We start from the raw sequence: 22,116 nt of genomic DNA, 5'->3' as shown, positions 1-22,116 counted from the left end.
TCGTACTGATCAATTTTATGGTTATTTTATCAATATTCTTTTCATTTTAATTAGTGCAAGAGTAAGAGAGCTGTACAGAAAGTTTTTTACTCCAAGTTTTGTCAAAAAAAATTAATTTGATTTCATGCTTCAACAGCAAATACAATTTGAGCCATAAGAGGCATTTTAAAAAGCACAGGGGACACAAGCCTATGAATAATACTTATCATTTTGATTCTGTTGCTCATGCTGTATGACCATGCAATAATGTGGCTAATAAATATTTTACAGCTTAAATTTTCATTACATTATACAATGCAAAAGATTCCTGAGCTGAAATGTAATTCAGTCTTAAAATGTAATATGTATTGAAAATAAAATTTTTAGAACTCACTTTTCCTTCACACAGTAGGTTCTGTGGGTCCTTCATACTGCATATGCAACAGCACCCAGCACTGCAGGTGTGGCTAACAATTTGCAATGGAAATAGATAACATTTCCAGCACCATCATGTGTTTATTTCAACAATTCCTTACTTTGGGCGAGGGAATAAGGGGATTACATTCAGAAATTATAGAAAAGGTATTCTTTCAAGTGATTCAACATGCCATATAGAGATACATTTCTCTCATAGTCTTTCTACTGATGTGCTCATTTTTTAGCATTCTTGAAAAATATCTCATTATAAGCTTCCCAGCATGTGTTTTGCCTGGTACAAACTGCATCCTTTCTGCACTCAGTGATGTTTGTATTCAGAATGAAATTGTATGCTATGCTATGCTATGCTATGCATGGACAAAAATATCTGATTATCTCAACATTTCACAGCCACAGAAGTTTATAACTACTTTCCGTTTCATATAATTACATATTAACTCTGTATTTTCAACGTGCAGTAAGTTAAACATTGAAGAACCACACAGTCCATGTTAGCTCTTATGGGCATGCTGAAGTTAGATGCAAAGCTTTTGAGAGTACTGGAATGTGTCTTACCTTCAAGTGCAATTATAACTTGCAGGTAGGCAGACGTTGCTCTAGGTGTTTTAAAAACACCCTCAAAGCCTGTGCCAGGGCAGTAGGACTGAAAGAGTCAGTGGCATCATACTATGAGCAGCTTCTGCATTCCTCCCCCTCCTCATCTACCCCCTTGCAAGAACAGGACCACTGATCAAGACAACCATTACCTTGTACAAGCAACTGAACTTAATCTTGTAGATAAAACAAGGTTTCCAAACCTTGGTATTGGACATCCTTCTGTTTCCCCTTCATGCCTTCTGCTGGTAGGAAGAGACAAACAAAAGCAAAAGTGTTAAATAATGAAAAAGAATAGGCAGAGAGCCATGGTGACCCCAGGATGTTCATTGGATATGCTTGAACATGCACAAAGGTAACTTAAGCACTGGGAAGTAGAAAATCTGTATGTTCCATATTTAGCTGACTGGAGGGGAGGGTTATAAGCACAAAAAGGGGAAAAATCAACTTACAATTGGCCAACTATAAGACCACAGGGCCACCACTGATCCAGCTGTCACAGTCATGACCTTGGCCAGTGTCTTATACCTGCCCTAAAGCACCTGCCCAGTATGACCTGCAGGTAGTCAGATCCCAGCTCAATCTCCAGCAAAGACTGTAGTGAGCACACAGTGTATCATTACATTTCCATTCATCAGTCATCACGCTGTTTCTTGGATATAGTCTTAATTTTGGTTTTGTCTTGTCCAAGTAAGTAGTAACAAGGAATTCTGGATATGAGTGACCACTAACAATGCATCTGAAATGTTGGAAATGCCACATCTTGAAAAAGCATGATTATACTAACAGTATTTTTGCCTGCTAAAAAAACCCCCAAACAATACTACATGGCATACAGTAATAGTAGAATACATTTTACTACATTTTGTTCATCTGAAGAATTGGCCAGAAATGCACTGAGCTGGGCTGACGAAGCTGGAAATAAACCTATTTAAAATTCAAGGAACAGGAAAAAAATCTTAGAGATTAATCAATAATAATTGGGTGAAATTTGTTTCTATTTGCTAATTTTAATTTCCTTTACAAGGTTATTCTGTACTGTAAGATAGACTGCCACTGATAACGTCTCTATCAAAAAACAATTTCATCAAATCAGTTTCATTCTCAAATGAAATATATCCAATGAAAATAAAAGTGTGTAAGAATTTTTTAGAAATTATTTCCTAATATCATACAATAGAAGGAAAAGGAGTGGAGGAACCACGTAATAAAATACATTTCTCTTTTTCACAGTCAAAAGCTGAGTTTTAAGGAGCGGGTTCGGATGGCCAGCCCACGAGGTCAAAGCATAAAGAATAGGCAGTCTTCAGTTGGAGATCGCCGGTCTCCAAGTGCTGACATTGCCACCGAGGGCAGCCCAACCAAAGTCCAGAAGAGCTGGAGCTTCAATGACCGGACCCGCTTCAGGCCCTCGCTGCGGCTGAAGAGCTCGCAGCCCAAACCTGTGGTCGATGGTAGGAGCTTTTCATGCCTCGTTTGCCTCGTTTGCCTCCTTTTGCTGCTCTCAGCCTACCCCTGCTTTCAGACACCAGCACTGTGAATGCAGCCTGGGTTGGGCAGACAGAAAGAATCGTTATTAATTTACAGTGAGGGTGGTGAGACTCTGGACCAGGTTGCCCAGGAAAGTTGTGGATGCTGCCTCCCTGGCAGTGCTCAAGGCCAGGCTGGATGGGGCTTTGAGCAACCTGGTCTAGTGGGAGGTGTCCCTGCCTATGGCAGGACAGTTGGAACTAGATGATCTTTCAGGTCCCATCCAACCCAAACCATTCTATGATTCATTTATATCATAGAATCATCATAGAATCATAGAATCCTAGGGGTTGGAAGGGACCTCGAAAGATCATCTAGTCCAACCCCCCTGCCAGAGCAGGGTCACCTAGAGCACATCACACAGGAAGGTGTCCAGGCGGGTTTTGAATGTCTCCAGCAAAGGAGACTCCACAACCTCTCTGGGCAGCCTGTTCCAGTGCTCTGTCACTCTCACAGTAAAAATTTTTTTCTGATATTCACCTTAAACCTCCTATGCTCCAATTTGTATCCATTACTCCTTGTCCTATCACTGGTCATCACTGAAAAAAGCTTAACTCCATCTTCTTGACACTCACCCTTTACGTATTTGTAAACATTGATGAGGTCACCCCTCAGTCTCCTTTTCTCCAAACTAAAGAGACCCAGCTCTCTCAGCCTTTCCTCATATTAGGGCAGAGATACTAGAAAGCTATAGCTTCCTTCAAACAGCATGCCAATGGCATTTTTTTTTTATAAGAAATCTTGTGTCAGTGGTGCATACAGAGTGACTGATGGAAAAGGAGGTCACTAAGGAAATTCACAGGTGGACTAAACGCATCCCTTGGCTGCAGCAGCTCTGCCATCACAGCCCCTCTCCCACCACTGGGCACAGCTGCTGCCCAAACCTACTGCTTTTCACTGGTGGGCCACCCACTATGGCCTCTCCCAACCGAGAGTACAACTCATTGTTCAAGCAAAGATCTTCATCTACCAAAACTTGCCAAAATGGAAACAGTGACTGCCCTAAGCAGGGAGCACCAAAAGGGAGTGAGAGCAGCCCCCAGCAGGCTGGAGCTGAGACAGTGGGCAAATCCAACCCCTGCAGAAATGGGTCCTGCACTGAGAGGTGCACCACACAGCACTGGGGGCACGCCTGCCCCAGAGGTTTTGGATTTGGGCTTCTCCGTTCACATTTTTCCCAACTTAGTAATGTTTTGTCCTTTCCTGTGAGACCCCCAGGCAGAAAATAAGAGAAACAAACTGACCAGCTACAACAGGAGGCAGTGACCTTGGCTGTATGAGAAAGGTACAGCATAAATCATTTCATCCACGTAAAAATATATAACTTCAAACTCTTTCTGTGATGGCAATCACACGTTACAGCCAACAATTATGGTAAAACTAATTAGACAGAAGTGTGATTTCAGTGTCTACTTCCTTTTTAAGAGCACATTATCACAGATGTGTAGGTTGCAAAACACCCACTGAACTGAAATGCCCCATCCCTCAGCTGAGAGCAGCCTACGCAACACATCTTGTCAGGAAAAGCCTGGGTAAATAAACATTTCCTGAGGGCAACCAAGACAAACCAACAGTGATCACTAAGGTCACAGTTCCAGGCTAGACCTCCCCCACAAAGACCTCTCAGATACACAAATCTCAAATTTGGCTGTGTTACAGCAAGCTGCTGGGGTGTACCAGCCACCAGGCTGCTCTCCAGGGTGCTCACTGCTCCTCACTCTGTTCCAGGGTACAGGCCCTAGATCATGTCCTGCAGCAGCTGTGGCACAGGGGCTATGTGGTGCCAGCTGGGGTCTCATGCTGATGTGGGGGACAGGGACACTTGCTCTGCACTGGGAAGTGAGAAGTGCTCTAGGTACCAGCATGGAGTTTGAGCTACCCTGAATAACTTAGACTTCCTGTGTAATCACTTCTATAGCAAGAATCTCCGCAAAACCACACCAGAAATTATTTCATAGGCTAGCCCCTTCCCCTGTAACTCACACTGTGCCTGGAAGTGATCTAAGAAAAGAATAATTTGTTGAGCACACTCTGGGGGTGTCAGTGGCTCACTCACACTCCATTCCTACAGCCTGCACCTCACTCAAACATCTGTTTAGTTTTTCATCAGCCCATTTGTCCCAGAAACTTTTCCACAGCATGTCTTCTATTTTGTCCTGTATGTATTGTCGTCAGTAGCAATGATCTGCATGAGAAGACCGTGTTCCCTCTTATTGTCTCCCTTTCATGGAAAAGGTGGCATAAACAGCACCTTGGGTATTTCTCTAGATGAAAGATAACAGCAACAACAGAGCGTTCATTGCTGTGTGTAAACCCTTAAAGATCTTCCTGCTCCTCAGGATGAGTGCAGTCTGTTTCCTTGCCAGAGGCTTCCAGCTACTAGTCCACCCTCATGAACTGGAGCCAACAGATATGACCAATTTCTCATCCGTGGCAGGAGGAACAGTTTCCATTGTCTCCAGCTTTTAGGCAAATGCCAAGTTTCCACTCCGGGACCTCATCCAGCTACTTCTAGGACTGGTATTGTCAGTGTGCTCATTGCAGAAAGGCAGCTCCTTGCTACCTTACTTCATCTGTTTCAAGAAAAGTCAGGTGCTACCAACCTCAATTTCTTTCTTTGTTTTAGTGTGTTACCAATGTCATAGTTTGATATTCTTTCCACATTTGACAGCTCAATGAAAAAGATCTGAAGATTATGTATTTAGTTTAGGATGTCTTGCATGTTTCACTGGATGAAAATACAGAATTTGCAACATTTTATTAGTGTCTTTCAGTTGTCAGGTCCTGCAGTTTCCCCCTTGAGGCATGCTCCAGCCAAAGGATTGTTTTGGTGTGCTGTTCTTCCAGCTAAACTAGAAGCCATCCCTTTTTAGATGAAAGTTCAGAAAGAAGAAATTATATTGGCAAAAAATAGACCCTTCAGACAGAGGCAATATAGCAATGGGGTTGTAAATTCTCTTCCATTAGTACAGGCAGAGAAGGAGCTACCTCTCTCTGGAGGTGAGGTGCACTGAACTCTGTGTAAAAAAAAAAAAAAAAAAAAAAGAAGGCGAAGAAGCAAAAGGAAAGAGAAATTGTTAGCATACGAGGATCATATAATGCAGATTGTCAATGCAACAGGGCTGAGTTCTGATAAAGAACATGGTTGGAATCCGGGCAAAAATTATCAGAAAGATTGCTGGAAAACCTAAGTATTAGCCGTTAGAAACTGTCCTGTAAAGGGAGACTTCTAATCCAGACAGAGCTTATGCAAGCAGCTAAGAGTCTAACATAATTGAAAATGCAATAGCCTTCCTCTAAGACTACCCAGTAACAACTTCTTACTAACACTCTCCCACTGCATACTAAAACTACAGAAGGAGAGTTCCTTGGCAGCAAGAAGAACACTTTAGATGGCCACAGGTATCTCCCAAAAGGATTTTTGGCATAGCAGCCATAGAACAGTAAGGCTGAAACTGTTGCACAAATGGCTTTATTTATGGGTAGCAACAGTCCTCTGAAACTGCCTATAAACAATTTATTGCTATTGCCAAAGTGGGCCTGTCAACGGCAGCAATTATTTCAGCTATATATGTGCATTTGCAAATTGAATCCAAACCCGAGCAAGCTTTGATGGCTGGAGGGAGCTTTGGTGGTGTGGATGCAGGCAGACTCTAGCACATTTAACACAGGGGAGTGAAATCAAAACCAAAGACTTATGTGATATGATTTTAAATATATGTCCTGTCTCTGGGGATATGTGGTTTGCCACTGCCAGAACCCTTGTTGAAGAGGAGACCCTGCACAATATAATAAATGTGCCAGGATGCTGAATTTCCAGTCCTTGCTATCAGTTTAAAAGGGAATTACCAGGACCAAGCAGACCAAAGGGAAATCTTCACCATTCAAGAATAGTAAATAGTAAATTTATACAAAGCACATACTTAAAAGGCTACCAGAATCATCTAGGGTCATGCAAGACTCTTCCCAAAAGGGGTGCCATGTCACACGGAGAAGGTGCTGCCTGACCTTAGAGCCACACATGGCTGCCACCATGCCTGCACACCAAGGGAGCCAGCTGCCAACTCTGGCCCCAAGGCTTCCATGTGCATTACAGCTTGCCTCCCTGCACCAAAACCAGGGAAACCACAACAACACTGTCCATAGGGAATGGCCCTCAGCACATGAGAACACCCACTGGCAGAGGCCAAACCCATGCGAGAGTCTGTGTGAGCAATGAAATAGGACATGTGATCTCATACATTGCTCAAGGTGCTGTGCCTGTGCCTAGTTGTATCCAACCATGGAGACTCAACCTCAAAAACTCTCCCCTCTTTTCTGATAAAGAGAACTTTTTCTGCTTACATCATGCTCCAGTCTTGCACAGCCACAGCTGAAGTAATGAATGGATATTATGTTGTGTGTGCAGTTCTTAGTGAGGGACAAGAATGCCCTGTTTTACTTGTTTTGTACCATCCCATGCTTCTAAGCCTCTGCGTGAGTTATTGTGCCTTTACTGTAACTTAGAGACATTTATGGCTTTTGAATAAAACATCAAAAGCCTTCAGCACTGGAGATATTACAAACATATTTCATTTGTTTAACTAAAAAGAACTCTCCAAGGAAATCTTTTATTTGTTGCACTATCCCTGAACATTATACGCTCACATGACCTCTAGCCTTTCATTCCCTACAGAGTACATGCACAAAATCCTCAGGGTAGAGTATATTATAAGAGCCATGGAAAGAATGCAATTGTGCATTTCAGCCCCCATGTCCTCAATTACTACCATGTAATTTATGTATTGCAAAAATGACAGGTTTTCCTTTCAGTAGCACAAACAGCTTGACCTTGTATAAGGTTCACTTGATGTGGCAAAGGTCCTTAGTTTGGTTGCTTTTACATCCCAGTTAGCTTAAATTTGCTGACTCAAATTGAAGCTGCTTGATGGCAAAAAAAAAGCTACTCAATTTGTATAAACCCCATATGATGAGACTAAACGATATTTTACAAGCACTATATCAGTTTGTGGTAGATGGGAGATTTATTTTCTTGTGATTGTTCAACTTGATGATAGAGCTCTCGTTTATTACTGTTGTCACTGTAATTAATTAGGAAAATCTTATAAAAATAATCTGGCTCTCTGATGTAAGATCCAAGTCATTTCTTCATTTTAAGTAAATAAGTACAGGCCATTGGTTTTGAGGCATTATTTTAGTTTGTTCCAACCAAGGTCCTGGCCATGTGAGTCCATAATTTAGTCTCTCTTTTTATTATATGTCTTGAGGAACTTGCTGTGCACCATTGCTCACTGGACTGAGCCCTTACTCAGTGGTCACAGGTGAATGAGTAGCAAGCTCAGCTCCATGAGGGACGGCAGCAGACCCCCACACAGAAGTATGATTTGCATGGATTTCAGATAACCTCATTTGCAGTGAAGAGTAAAGAAACTATTTAAAATAAGTTGTTCTAAGAGGATGGTCATAAAAACATCCCAACCACCATGTAACTCTCTTGCAGCAAATCTGAAACATTTGAGGAATGTTGCTGGGGAAATCCTTCAGGGCTTTTTAAAATACAGGACTGCCCTGTGGCTACCTGAATGTAAAGCTGCCATCCTCCTCTCTCCCTTTGCCCATGGCTACCACCTCCCTCAAATAACAAGACCTGGAAATCTCCCAGGATGCAGGACCTCTGTAGACATTATAGAATATCAGACGTATTAACTGATGTGTGCTACAAGGTCTTGCAAGGTGAAAGGGAATTAGGTGTGATATTTAGATTATTAGTCCCCAATTCTGAATCTTATTACATAGAGCTGCAATTTCTTTTACAGTTTCAACTTACTGTATGTGGTGTATCTAAAAATACACTAAAATCATGTATTTAGAGTCACCTAACTTTTTTTTTCTTACTCCTCTCACCTGGCCCTCTAAACTTGCTGGCTAATGTGCCACTATTTATAGGAACATCAGCCATTTTAACTGTACGATTATTGTGCGTATATTTAATTATTTTTAGAAAGTCTTCTGGTCCTCCATATCATCACTCAAAAAAGAAAAGGACTCCTTTTCAGTTAAGTAGTGGGAGCTGTTCCATGAAATATTGCCAGTGCAGAAAATTCTGAGATGTTAAATAATAACTGAAGATAGTTGAAAGTTGTTAGAAGGGAATTATAGCATTTTAGATATTTGGAACTTGCATGCATTATATGATAACTGATATAAATTAGGTTTGTGACCTTAAAAAATTGCACTTACAAAGAAAGTAGACTAGATAATTATACCCAGAATATGTGAAAAATGTTCCACAAATCCTATCTTCCATTTTGGCAAAATCTGAGCTTTTTTTAAAATTCTTGCACAGATAAAATGTTGTTAGCAATACTCGTTTTGATGTTCTGCTTCCTACAGCAGTGCAGCTACCAAATTCCAGTTCTGATACCCTCTTTTTTTTCCCCGTATGGCAAGTTTCTCCTTTTTCAGGAGAAAGACCAGGGAGAAAGGAACAGGCTATGCATACAACAGTACTGCACCCCTCATGGGTACTGACAACAGAGTAGACACTCAGGTCATGCAGAAGGGAAAGGGAGCTCCTACAAGCTGGTGTGGAAATGCTCCTCCTTCCAGTAGGCATCAGTTTCCTCCCTTTCCTGAGAAACTGCTTTCCAGCATTGAAATGGCAAACATGACATAGAAGCTCCCTGTAAACAAAGTTTTCAGATGTTGTCACACTTACTGACTTTCTTAATTTTTCCACCTGAATACCCTTGAGTACTACCAGAGATTTTTGTGTTATTTTCTAGACAAATATTAAGCATCTCATGTGAAGATTACATAATGGAAGCTTACTTGCCCTGCCACCTTCCTTCTTCAATGATTAGAAGAAAGCTTTTTTTTTTTTTTTTCCTTCATTATTTTGTTTTGGTTTGTTTTGTTTTTCCTAGGGATCAAGGAAATAAATACCTGATTCACTCCCTCAGGCCTTTTTTTTTCTGGCCTCTGCTCTGGAAAGCATGTAAACATGGTTTGCTGCCTTTCCCTCTTTGGGAGAGCTTTTTGCATTCTTATCATTAAGCTTGTGATTAAGTTCCATCCCACTTTGTGTTGGTTTTTTTCAGTTAATTTTTCCTAGGGAGCTTAGTGAGCAATCATGGTAACATGATTCATGTGAAGTCTTTACTGAGAGTCAGCCTGTGGATGGCTTAAAGCAAAGGAGAATTTGAAAGAAAATCACTTCTAGAGGCAGTGAAGGGAATTTGTATTCATGGTTCAGTAAAGAGGTGAGAAATTTCATGAAACAAATATAAACAAAGACACTAGGCTGGGACATTGTGTTTTGGTAAAGGGAAATTGCATAAATTGCATGAACATAAACCATGAAGATGCTTGTACTTTAAACAATTTTTGAGGGAAAAATGTAACTGAGATTTTGTGTAACATTCCACGCATTATGACATTAGTGGAAATACTATAAAATATGTGAAGGATGTATCATTTTTTTTTAGAGAAGATGAGATAAATCCCTAATTCTCCGCAGTCAATGCTCAGGGTGAAGAAAGCTACTTCAAAGGCAGTGTAAAGCTGAGTGAACTGCACCTACCTCGTATACATCCTAGGTATTACCTAACTACCTACCTACAGCAGCATAAAAGGGGCACTGTATTGCTTTCAAAAGGGGCTGAAAGAACAGAAAAATATTAAGACTATAAAGATGCTAGCAGTGCTTCTTGAACAACAGGGGTCACCTGAGCTCAGTGGCCATTGAACATGCCATGAGGAGTCTTAACACTAAAGCAGGTGCCTGGGCACTCCTGCTGCATCCTCACCTCCCATAAGGCTCATCATGTGATGGGACAGTCTGTCCTCCAAAAGCTTTGAGTATATGTCTATCTTTACTTGTTGAGAAGTTAGATGCACTGAATTCTCCATTTTCTGCCTGACTGTTCATGCAGAAAATAAGTTAGGGTATGAGTGAGCCATGTTGGGATGCCCTGCACTGCTGCCCTGGGCAGCCAGATCAGCTCTGTGCTGGGAGGAGGCTGCTGAGTGGGATGGAGAGGTGGCTGTGGAGATGCATTATTAATTGCTTGGACTTCAGTTCCCAAGTTGAACTCTGGATTTTGAATGATGGTTATAAATTATGACTTGGTGTAACTCAGCACCTGTGAAAATTAGGCCACCATCCATTTTTCACCTTGAGTCATGCATTACAGTGAAAATCCATGAGACTTTTTTTCCCAAATTAGTGCTTTTTTTACCAAGTTGACACAACACTGTGCTGTACCATGAATGATCAAGAATCATAGGCAGATTGTCAACTTTAGGCACCTATTTAGGTTGCTGTGTCTAAATGGTGAGTACTCAGGCTCAGCAGAATGATTTAGATCACCCACATGAGGAGCCTGCTACAAAGTCAGAGTAAGTTTTAAGTGCCTCTGAAGGCTTCCAAGAAAAGAAGTCAAGGGATCTATGTTGGGATCATGTTACTGATCACTGCGTTAGGAGCACTTCAACAGGACTATTCATGGTGTCAGCCCATGCACTTATTCATGTTGAATAGTTGTTGCTGGCTTATGGCAGTTCCCAGAAAACAAAGAGTACAAAACTTTTTGATTCTGTTCAACAGGCACATAATTACTTGAATGTTATCCAAAATTGAAAGCATGGAGCTATGAGGGTGATCAGAATATGGTCACAATTTTCCCGACACCAAAGCAGGTCATTAAGCAACAGAAAACACTTCTAAGGAAAGACACATGGTATTTACAGAAATGATAAATCAAGCTTTGTGCGTATCTTTTGCACAAAGCCATATGAAGTGCAGCTACAAACTCATAAATTTTTTGGTGGTGACATACAGTGTTTCAGAACAGTGCAATTTTTAGCCCATTCATTTGGGGTGATCATAAATGACTGGAGTTTGCATGAAGAATGCATAAATACTCTGAAAAACAGGGAAATAGCAAGACAATTTTAATTACTTGTGCATTCCTCTCTTCTGTTTCTTAATAATTGATGATTTGGTGTGTGATTAAATCAAAGGCTGCTCGTAAGGAAGAAAGAGGAAGAAATTAAAAAGTGGCAGAGACAAGACATTAACCCAAAGTAAACAATGTCAAAGATCATAAGGTAATGGCGGATGCCTCATCAGTTGTGAAATAAATACTTTCCAGATTGACATTTAGGATTAAAACACATCCTGAATTGTAAAGGTGCTGCTGTTAGAAATGAGAAGTTTTTTCTGGATTGTCAGACTGACTGACACCCCTTCTTGACGGGGTCTGTATTAAGTATCTGTATTAAGAGACACTCTGGCCGTTGTCGTGACCAGATTCATGAGCTGCCCAAGCAACAGACTTAAAAGGCCTGTTTAGCTGTTGACAGAGGCTCCTGGAGAGAATGATGGACCTGTGATAGCCCTAGGAAGGCCTGGAAAGCAGCCAGACTCTTGTAGAGCAGCTGCTGCCCAAGGTTGCCTGTTGACCCCACTTGTTCCATGTACTGCCACCTTGCTGGAGTGCAGGAGATGTGGCCAGAGGTTATGGGGAAGGATTAAGAAACAGAGGTGTGCTGGGCTAGGAATGAGCTGGCACAGGAGGGTCTACCTACCCCAGTAAATGATGGGAAAGGCTCTCTCTGGGAACAGGCAGCATCATGAAGCAGGGCTCATCAGAGGCTTTAGCTTTGTCCTGTCTGGGAAGTGGCAGATATTTTAACAGCTGGAGCTGCTGAAGCAGCCAAACTGGCCCAAACATGGCCTCAACCTCGAGAATGAACTCAAGAGGGACAGAAGCAATGCAAGTACATCTCACCTCATAACTATGTTGTACACAACATGAGATTCCACTGGAAAAAATCATCAGAATGTGAACTTTGATTTCAGGGGTTTTTTAAGCTGGATTTTTTTTTTTCTAAATTGTTATTACGCATTTCCTAAACTTTTTCCCAAGTCTGCTGAATATTATAAAGAAACATGAATGTTTCCCATATGAATCAAAGAAGGTTTACAGCTTTTCAGAAGTTTTATTGACATGTGGTACCAAGTGTCTGCCATAACGAAGGAAATTCACGTCAGTGGGAATATTAGAAAAAGAAAAAGAAGGTTATTTATTAGGTGCAGTATCTCTTCTTAAAGCTGGCTTAAATTTATAAGAATTTTTCAGTGCCTGTCTAAAGTTTTTCCTGCTTTTTGTATTTACACTTGAGCAACACGGAATACTATAATTGCACCACATTGTCTCAAAATAGTTTTGCAAAGACACACTGTGTTAAGGAAGCCTTTTTACTAATGACTTGGCACACGACCCAGGAACAGTATCAGGGAGAGAACCATTCAGAAACATGTTTATTTTAAACTTCCAAGTTGGAGTCTCCTATTTCACTGAGTTTACATGGTTGTAGTTCTTGTGACCATAGCAGAATTATTCCTAATTTATACTGGCATTACTGAGTGGATTCAAACCTTAGAGAGCCACTGAAAATACCAGTAGCATAAAAAGCTCTGGTTTTAGTGTGGCACTTAGAAATGAGATGGGAGATTTCAGCACTGGGAAAAGTAACTGGAGAGGCTGATCAGACATGACACCTGGAAAATTAGTGTCGTGGAACACTTAGCACCTTCAGAGATAGAGTTTTAGATTGTGTATATACCTATCAAACTGATTACATAGTTTATTTTAGCTAATTACATTACATGGCAGGGATCAAAATGTTGGTTAGGCAGAATAGGTGGAGAGACATATTTTATCTATAAGATAAGCTGAGTCAGGAGCACAGCTTGTGAGGGAGTGTGAGAAAAAAGCACTCATCATCATTGTAGGCACAACTTACAGTAATAGCATGGAAAGGGGGATTTCAAGGTTTTGCATAGAAATTTCACTTTTACCATGTTAAACTGATTTGTTTTTAAAGTTGCATTTAATTGTTTCATGTGTACTTGAAGGCATTATTAACTTGGCTATAAGCCATCTTTCTGTCTATATTAAGTTGGTCTGTCAAAGATAAAACCTTCTGTTCTTCAAAGCTGCGTTAGATGTTCCTCATGGATGTACCAGTTCAGCAACGGTCAAAAGAGAAACTATATTCTTCAGGGCAATGAACTAGTCAGAATTATCAAAATAAATTATTATGGCCAAATATTAAATCTGCAAAGACAACAATGCAGCAATACCAATTTGAAGATGCAGCTAATACAATGATGTTTATTCTAACGTAGCATTCCTATTAGATTTTAAAGGTACCATGAAATTTCCAGGCACTTCTGGCTGACAAAGAATGTTTCTCATCTTTAATCTACAGTTTTGTGAAAAAGGAACTTGCAAAAAAAAGTCTTGCAATCATTTGTGTCTGATTGTGCCTCAGATTTGCTTGTAATAAAAGCCTCAGAAGTGGTTTACTTGCAGAGTTTCCAGATGACTAAGCCTGTGCTGTGTTTTAAATAACAGCATGAACATAGGTAGGGACACAGGACTGGAAAGAAACCTCCTCTGATACCAGGGGTTAGTGAATCCCATCCTTTTTTCCCTATGTTATATGTCAGTATTTCATTTTACACTCTGCTTTATGAAGCAGAGACACATACACATTGAAACATACTAACCTTGAGTGAAATTCTTCACCTGGGCACTTGGACTTCATGCAGGTGAAGTGAGATGGTTTGGGAGGAAAAAACATCTATTCTCATGACAGGTTTTCTGTATTTCATGTGCCTTTGAGACATGACCCTGCCTTCCTTGCTCTCTTCCCACTCCAGCCCATTTTAAGTTGTAAAGCTTCTTGGTCTTATGTCGGTCCCTGTGTTCTTGTATATTGAGGTACACAGGGCACTTCTGAAATTTCTAGTTAGTTCTCAAATGGTAACTGCAGAGGTGGTGTTAGGAAAGGGTAGAGGATCCATTTTTTTTTCAGGCAAATAAATACAGTAACTTGGCTTCAGCTCCTGTTGTAAAGGAATGCTGCAATATCTGTATGGCTCTGAGGTTCAAGGTGGCAATCAATCCATGATGGATGTCATTCTCTATTAAGTTCTGGCAAAATGGTACTTTGGTTATTTTCACCTGTAATAAAGTATTGGATCATTTCACAGCCTCCTTAGTAAAGGAAATTGATCTTCTCCTTTGTCTTCAATGTCAGTTTGTGACATCATGGTAAATATATATATATATATGTGTATATATATATGTATATTATATATTTTACATATATATATATTATTTCATCATCTTTTGCTTCTGCCATTACATCTGTTAGCTCACCACTTTCCCTTAAGACAGAGAATGTGATGAAAAACAGTGAGACACCAGGAACAGATATACTGGAACTAAACAATTAATTTGAAAAATAACAGGGCTTTCTTCCTTTCATACTTTTACTATTTACACTGGGGACCACACAGGCCTTTTATGACACAAGTGCAGACACAGACAAGTGCATCATATAGTCTGCAAACTGATGATGTTCTGTCTTACTTGATTTGTAGTCCTTATTTTTACAAAACCACTGTGCAAACAGTTAGAAAACACTAAGGAAAGATTTTTAAATGCTACTTGTTTCATCTGCTTTTGTATTTTGCAGCTGACACCAGCCTTGGAACAGATGATGTTTATGATGATAAAGGGTGCCAGTGTGATGTGTCAGTAGAAGATCTCACCCCTGCTCTTAAAACTGTCATCAGAGCAATCAGGTGAGTAAAAAATACTGAATTAATAAATATTTGAGATGCCTTTAATTAAGATACTAGTTAACTGCATATCAATTAATAAAATTGTAGTTAGCATTAGTTATGTAACAAATATAGCCATGTAATGAGTTAAACGAATATAATTTATTTATGCTTCCTTTTCATTGGTATCTTATTTGTAAGTCTAAATGTTTTATCTGTTCTGTTAGCAGCTTTTCAGTGTTTAAAAAAGTTACATTATTTGAATCAGAAAATGGAGTAATGAATGCTGGTTTCCACTATACTTTCTGTAATCCACCTTACTGTAACCTAGAAAGATGATGCTTTCCTGCAGAGAGTCTTGCCTGAGTTCTCTCAGCACTCTGGGAAGAAAGAACTCAAGCTCTTTATCAAGTATACATACAGTGATAACCTACAGACTACTTGTATTTTCCTCCCCTTTTTCCACTGATTGCCTATGAAGACAAATAGCAAATAAGGCTATTTCTAATGCCTTTCTGCTAGCACAAACAGCTTGACAGATCATTTGTAGATGTTCGTTCCAACCATTTTTCCAACCTGCTGAGAAATTACCTCACAGGACATGTCAGATACCAGGTCTGTGTCCACAGCCACTACAACTGGCGACTCAAATATCACCACCGAAAACCATCTCTTGCCAGCAGTATTTCAGCAGGAGACAGAAATCATTCTACAGAGTGGACACCCACCTACAAAGCAGACCTAGTCCTTCAAATGGAAAATGCTCAGATTAGGAACAATCAGCATAATTTGTTGGCTCTGGTGGCAAAGATCCTTGTCTGTGGTGTTGCATATTAAACAGACTGGTTGACTCTTGGCTCCAAGAGCACCTCAATACTGTACTGGCACGTGATGCCAGTGGGCATCTCATTCTTAATACTGTCCAAATTCCTTAATATCAACTTGACATTTTAATATTAAATTCATGGAGCTTGTACTCAAAGACACCACTGGACTGTTCAACCTGTTTCTTTATTTTTATTGGTTCTCTTGGTAATTATCAGCTCAAATGGAAAGTCAACAAATGTGAAGGACCTAGTTGGCAAACTTTCTGCATGGTGCCATGCACATAAATACTGTAATAAGAAGAGCAAAGATGTTGCAGTTTGATTGTTTCAGACATGCGTGATTTAACTGAGATGAGTCAACTATTCAGATTACTTCCAATATTTTTCTGCACACTTGCCTTACCAAAACCCAACTCATTTTACCACTGAGGCTAAGAATAACAATTCTGCATCTCCACTTGCTATCAATTAGCCACTACTCGCTCCCTGAAAATGCTGGTGTTTCATTAGTTTGCAAGCAGCACGTACAACTTGCTTTGGAAACATACCTTTGTTTGAGATCTGTAAGGCCATAACATGCAATGATCTTCAGAGTTTTGCTAAATGCTATACCTTAATCTCTCAAAATCAAGAGACTGATAATTCAGTTCATCAGGTAGGTGATACTCCTCTTTCTGATTATTCAGAGTATCTGTTACCTGACTACACTGGAATCTATGCAAACATCTGAAGAAGGATCTGATACACTTTATAGTAACTGTAGAATTTCAAGATGATAGCATCTGCCTATATGGAAACTTTGTGCCTCATTTTGAAGTTCGTTTTAGCAACAGCTTTGAATTGCAAAGGCAATGGGGGAGGGAGGAAGCTGCTTTTCTTTTCTTGCTGGTATACAGGAGCAGATGAAGGCAGAAGGTACTTGAACAGCTTCATGACACACTGTTTAAAAGACTTCAAATGTAAGCACATACAGTTGAATCTATTCTGGCTACATCACCTTGAAAAACCGTAATAAAGGAAAGTAACTATTTTTTTCCTGCTTAAAGCTGGGTATAAATTGTTTTACAATTATACAAATTGGGGGAAAAAATGAAATTAGCAAAATTAATTCATGCCTGTTGATTTACAGAGGTAGGATTTCTCAGTTTTAGAACAAGGAGGAAGTGAGTTTTTTTCTCTTAAAGAAGCCTAGAATTTGCTGATTACTCTCATGCTGGACAACCTTGAAATAGCAAAAGACAAATCCTGGTTTATTTAGAATCTTTAATTTTGGTAACTTTGAAGTGTAATGCTTCAGTTTTGACCTTACTTACTTTAATATTTCACAGACTACTTTATTCTTCAAAACAACTTTTTGATTTTAAACAAATAAACCTGCAAACTTTAATTTTGAAATAGTCAACACAGGAGATGAAGAAAATAGCCCTTCCCTGAAAAAGTTCTTAACATATTGGCCCTTTATGAAAATAAGAATCCCAACCAGTCCTGCTGAAGACCCACTGGGCAGACCTGTCCAGTAACACATCAAGCTGTCAGCCTCTTCTCAAAGCCCCTGAGCTGAGTCTTCCACAGCCCGTCTCTTGTGCTGCCCCTTGCACCCTCCTTGCTACACACCCTCTTTCAGGAAAGATTTGAATGGAGCAGCAGGAAAAGTAAGGAAAAGCTGCTTAAGGCATTCACACAATATTGGGTGGGCAGGGAACAGACAAGTAATGTGGTGAAGTGTGGTGTGCTGTGAGGTGTGCCTTGGGCCAGGCCAGCATCAGTCCCACTTCCCTGCAGACCCCAGCTGGGATCAGCACTGCCTGAGCCTCTGTGCCAGCAGGTTTTGTAGCACTACTCAAACTGCTCTGGTCTCATTGTGAATAAAAAGCCATTAATATCCTTCTGAGTTCCTGAAGACTAACAAAAAACATGGCATTTTCCAGCTCTCTACTAGTTCACAAAGATGTATATATATAAAAGAGAATAAAAAGATGAGGATACCTTGTTTCCCTATGTTGCAATATCTCTGATCATTTTTCATAGCAAGAGGCACTAAATTTTGTAATACTCTCCACAATGGAAATGATTGAATTATTTTACTATTTATGGAATACAAAATTAGATTTGAAAAGCATAAATAAAGATGCAATAGGAAATAACTTCAATGGCAGGAAGATGAACTTGCTGACCTAAGAGGTCTTTTCTCTCTTTAACTCTAGTGATTGCACAGATACATTTTCATTAGCTGTTAATAAGAAATAATAATAATAAATGTAGCTAAACGTAATGAAACCTGAGAATTCTTGAGCTGATAAGCTGTATAGTTGAATACTCATACATTATGCATTTGTTCAATTACAGTATTTCAGAACCCTCTATTTCTTTTGAATCCCAACACATTGTATATTTTCTGCTCAGATGGTCTTCAGAATCCAGGCAAGGCTCTTAGATGTGCCTTTGCCCATGACAGCACTGTACTTGGGAGAAAAAAATGTCTCTAGTTCCTAGGGTTAGTCAAAGTTAGGACCAAGAGAGGAGGCCATATTGACACTCACCCCTCATGCAGTGGAACTACCCCTCAACCACGTTCGTCTGTTGGCCTCTCCATACTGAATCCTGATCTCTCCTGCACTTGGCAGTTTACCAGGAAGAGAGGTTATTTGGCAAACTAAGGGTAGAGAGACAGAGGAACCAGCACAACCTCATCTGTGTGCACCTCTTTCCTGATGGAGTAAGCGAGCAAACAAACAACCTGTAGGCATCTAGCTATGGGCAAATCAACCTGCTTGTCTTTTAATCTTTGAGGCAGGAACCACATCTGAGTTCACCTGAATCCCAATAGAACAAAGCTCTCTTTCTTCCTGAGACAGTGACAAGACTGACAAGATACAGGTTTAGAAAAACAGTATGATTATGGCAAGGCTGCATGGAGGATTAGAAATGTTCTGACTCAGTGCCAGCCTCAGTAAAGTGCACTAATGAAAAGTAGAATAGTTTTTAATACTGGAAGAGGCAACATGAATGGAAATTGAAATGCAAAAAGTGCCAGGAGAGAGATACAAACTGCACATTCAGACAACACTGCAATTCTAGCTCAGTGCTGATCCTGCATTTGACAAGAGTTAAATTAAATGGATGCTGCTTTTGGCTGCTAGGAGTCAGTAAGACAAAGCTGGTATTTGACATGTAACTTTCTACAAAGTACCAGGGCATGTAAAGATCAGGGGGACCTGTGGTTTAGACATCAACTAGAGGCAAAACACTTTAATATATTGGTCTAATTCAACACAAAAGAATTTTTTATGCTATCCTGTAGATGCAACTTTGAAATAGGCTGCTTTTTATGGCTAATTCTGTCCAGAAAATTGTCATGCTTGTTTGCGACTGAAGTACGTTTACAACGCTGTATTGTCTGTTATATTAGAGTTTTAAAATACCACATTTAAGAGCACAAACAGTGTTTCTAAAAAATCATGGAGACTACACACTTTGTTCTTTTGCATTAATTCTTGCTTTCAGTTACTGCTGTTTGGTCAGTACTGGCAGTTCGGTATTGCCAGTAGCGACTCGGTTTATGATGAATCTTGTTTGCCCCCTCGTGGTGTAACTGGAAAAGATGGAGCTGTAGTTTGTTCTTTCTCCTGCTTGTGGTAAGGGCAGTGCTTCATTCCGATACTTGGGCTATGAATCACTTTTCCCCGTTTTTTATAGGTAGGTTATATCCACCTGTGCCCGCATAAGTGGTCCTTTCGTTTTTATCACACAGCAATACACCAGGATAGGCAACTTTTTGTTCTAGAAGCACGAATGAAGGAAGTTCAAAGGCTTTTTTTGTTCACAATTCATCTACGACTTTTGAATATGCTCTATATAGCTGTAATAATTTCTCCGTTTGGGTGCTCAAGCCTATCAAGTTCAATTACATAGTTATTTCAAGATGTAGAAGAATAATTTAATTTTTAAAGGTGATGGTAAATAACTATGGTGAATCAATTAAATTTAATAACTGCAAAGCAGTTCCTGGGCTTCATCACTGAAAGAATTAAGTTTTGCTTTTAGGCTTTTAAAAAGCTAGTTGTTAGAAACCTTTTTTTTTTTTTCACATTTTTTTGTAAAATTTCTTATGTTCAAAGCAAAAAGAAGTAAGCAATATGGGTCTGTTCCAAACCCTGCTGAAGTTAATTAAGATGGCATCCCATGAGCTAATGCCTAAACCAGAAATTCTACAGTTACACCTCACTGATACAGCTGTGATGCTTTCAGTCCTGTGTTTGACTTCTGAACATTATGAACAAACTGCCTTGATAACCAAGAAAACCTGTTAAAAAGCTGCAAAGCAGTAATGAAACCTTTTATGCACACTGATCAAGAAGCTTCTATGGCTGTTAATAAAAATTAGTCTTCTGCCTCTTCTCTTGTAAAATCACCCAGTTGTGGCAAATTTAGTTTTCTTCAATTATGCTATTAATCCTCTGGCTCTGCTTTTCCAATAGAGTGTCGTATTTTTACTTTATCAAGAGTATGAAGTAAAAAATGGTGACCAACAAAACAGAGAGAATAATAAAAAAAGAATGATACTTTATTGTATGTCAGCTCCATCATTTATTCTTTCTAACCTGAATAAAGAACCAGATTCCACGAGATTGCCTGCACTGCCAGACTATTATGAACAGAGCATCTTGGCGTAATTTGACAGCTAAAAGAAAAAAAAATCAGCATCCCAGAGGCCTTCAGATCACACAAGACACCAAAAGCCATTAGTCTGTAGAACTGGTTGACAACAAAGAAGAGGAAAGTGCATCATCTGATACATTTAAGCTGCATGAACATCAGTCCTGAACTGTCATAGTGATGTACTACTCCTAACAGGCGTTTTCCATTTTTAATTTCTATAATCAGAATCATACTTCAAGCTCCATACCAGTGACAAGCAATCTCATTTTTAACTGGAAGCTACCAGAATGAGAAACAACAATCTAAGCACTGTGGGAAAAGGCTGATATTATTGGGAAGAACACTTACACATAATACAGAAAAAAGTAGAGAATCCATAAATACTATTCATCTGACACTACATACTTATTATCATAATGTCTGCTCTAACTATAAAAAATATGTTTTTTCTTAAATTCCACTAAAACACTATTAATCTATTTTTATCACAGAGTGAGAGCCATGCTTTGTTTTTTCTTATCAATCATTGTCTTACAGCTGCTAAATTCTTACCACAATCAACACAGAGGGACTATATTAGCATGAAATATTGGGTTTTGGAATAAGATACCAATTTACTATCTCTGCTTTCTAAATTGCAATAGATAGTAAATATCAGCAATTTGGTACTAATGGGGAACCATAAACTCTGTAACACAAGCCAGAATGGCCAACACACCTGATGCTTTGACTTCTCTCCCATCTCTCCTATGGTTCTCTCTTCTGCAGTTCTTATGTAATGCAAGGAGAGCTGAAAGTTTTACCAGCTGACCTGGAAAATTGGTTCACTGTCATTGACTTCCTAAATTTATCATTTCTATCATTTAAAATTTGCAATTTAGTATCAAGCATTTCATTCTAAGAAGAGCAACTCACTGGACATCACATATTCACAGAAACTTGTGCAAAACTCACATAAAATACATATGCCACTCATCAATGTTCAATACTTTCTGTTTCCTGATATTTACTATTTTGCAGAAAAAAAATAATATTTCCCATAGATTTCAATAGGAAACAACATGAAAACTGAATTTTTCAAAATAAATTATAAAAAACAAATACTTAGGTTTGAATGTTGATTAAAAATAAAAATTGGTTAAAAATTAATTTGGTGAATATTTTATGTATTTTATTTTACAAAATGGAAAGTGAAGAACTTAAAATGAACATCAGAAACAGAATACTGTTATTTTATTTATGCTTTTTTTTCCTCTAACAAAGACAGACAAATGGTAAGCACAAATGTAGCTTACATGGAATCTCAATCAAACCAGTGGGACTAATCCCAGGTTTAAGTTAAGCATATACTTTCATATCAGGCACCTGCCATAAGCCAAATAGGTGTATACTGATAGACTAACCATGCTCTGCACTGTTACCTGATGTCTCTTACAATTCAAAGCA

General features: G+C 39.4%; 1 protein-coding gene across 2 annotated transcripts in view; it reads left to right on the top strand.

Moving 5' to 3' along the window:
* KCNQ5 (potassium voltage-gated channel subfamily Q member 5) overlaps positions 1 to 22,116 on the top strand; it is a 276,106-nt gene that overhangs the window by 246,599 nt on the left and 7,391 nt on the right. For both annotated transcript variants that reach the window (XM_051614780.1, XM_051614779.1), the window contains 2 exons: positions 2,245 to 2,465; positions 15,097 to 15,205. In XM_051614780.1, coding sequence (XP_051470740.1) covers positions 2,245 to 2,465; positions 15,097 to 15,205 — 330 coding nt within the window. The remainder of the gene's footprint in view (positions 1 to 2,244; positions 2,466 to 15,096; positions 15,206 to 22,116) is intronic.

The sequence above is a fragment of the Apus apus genome, chromosome 3 (genome assembly GCF_020740795.1).
Source record: "Apus apus isolate bApuApu2 chromosome 3, bApuApu2.pri.cur, whole genome shotgun sequence".
NCBI lineage: Eukaryota > Metazoa > Chordata > Aves > Apodiformes > Apodidae > Apus > Apus apus.
Note: the sequence above shows the minus strand (reverse complement) of the source record. Positions and strands in the feature narration are given on the sequence as shown.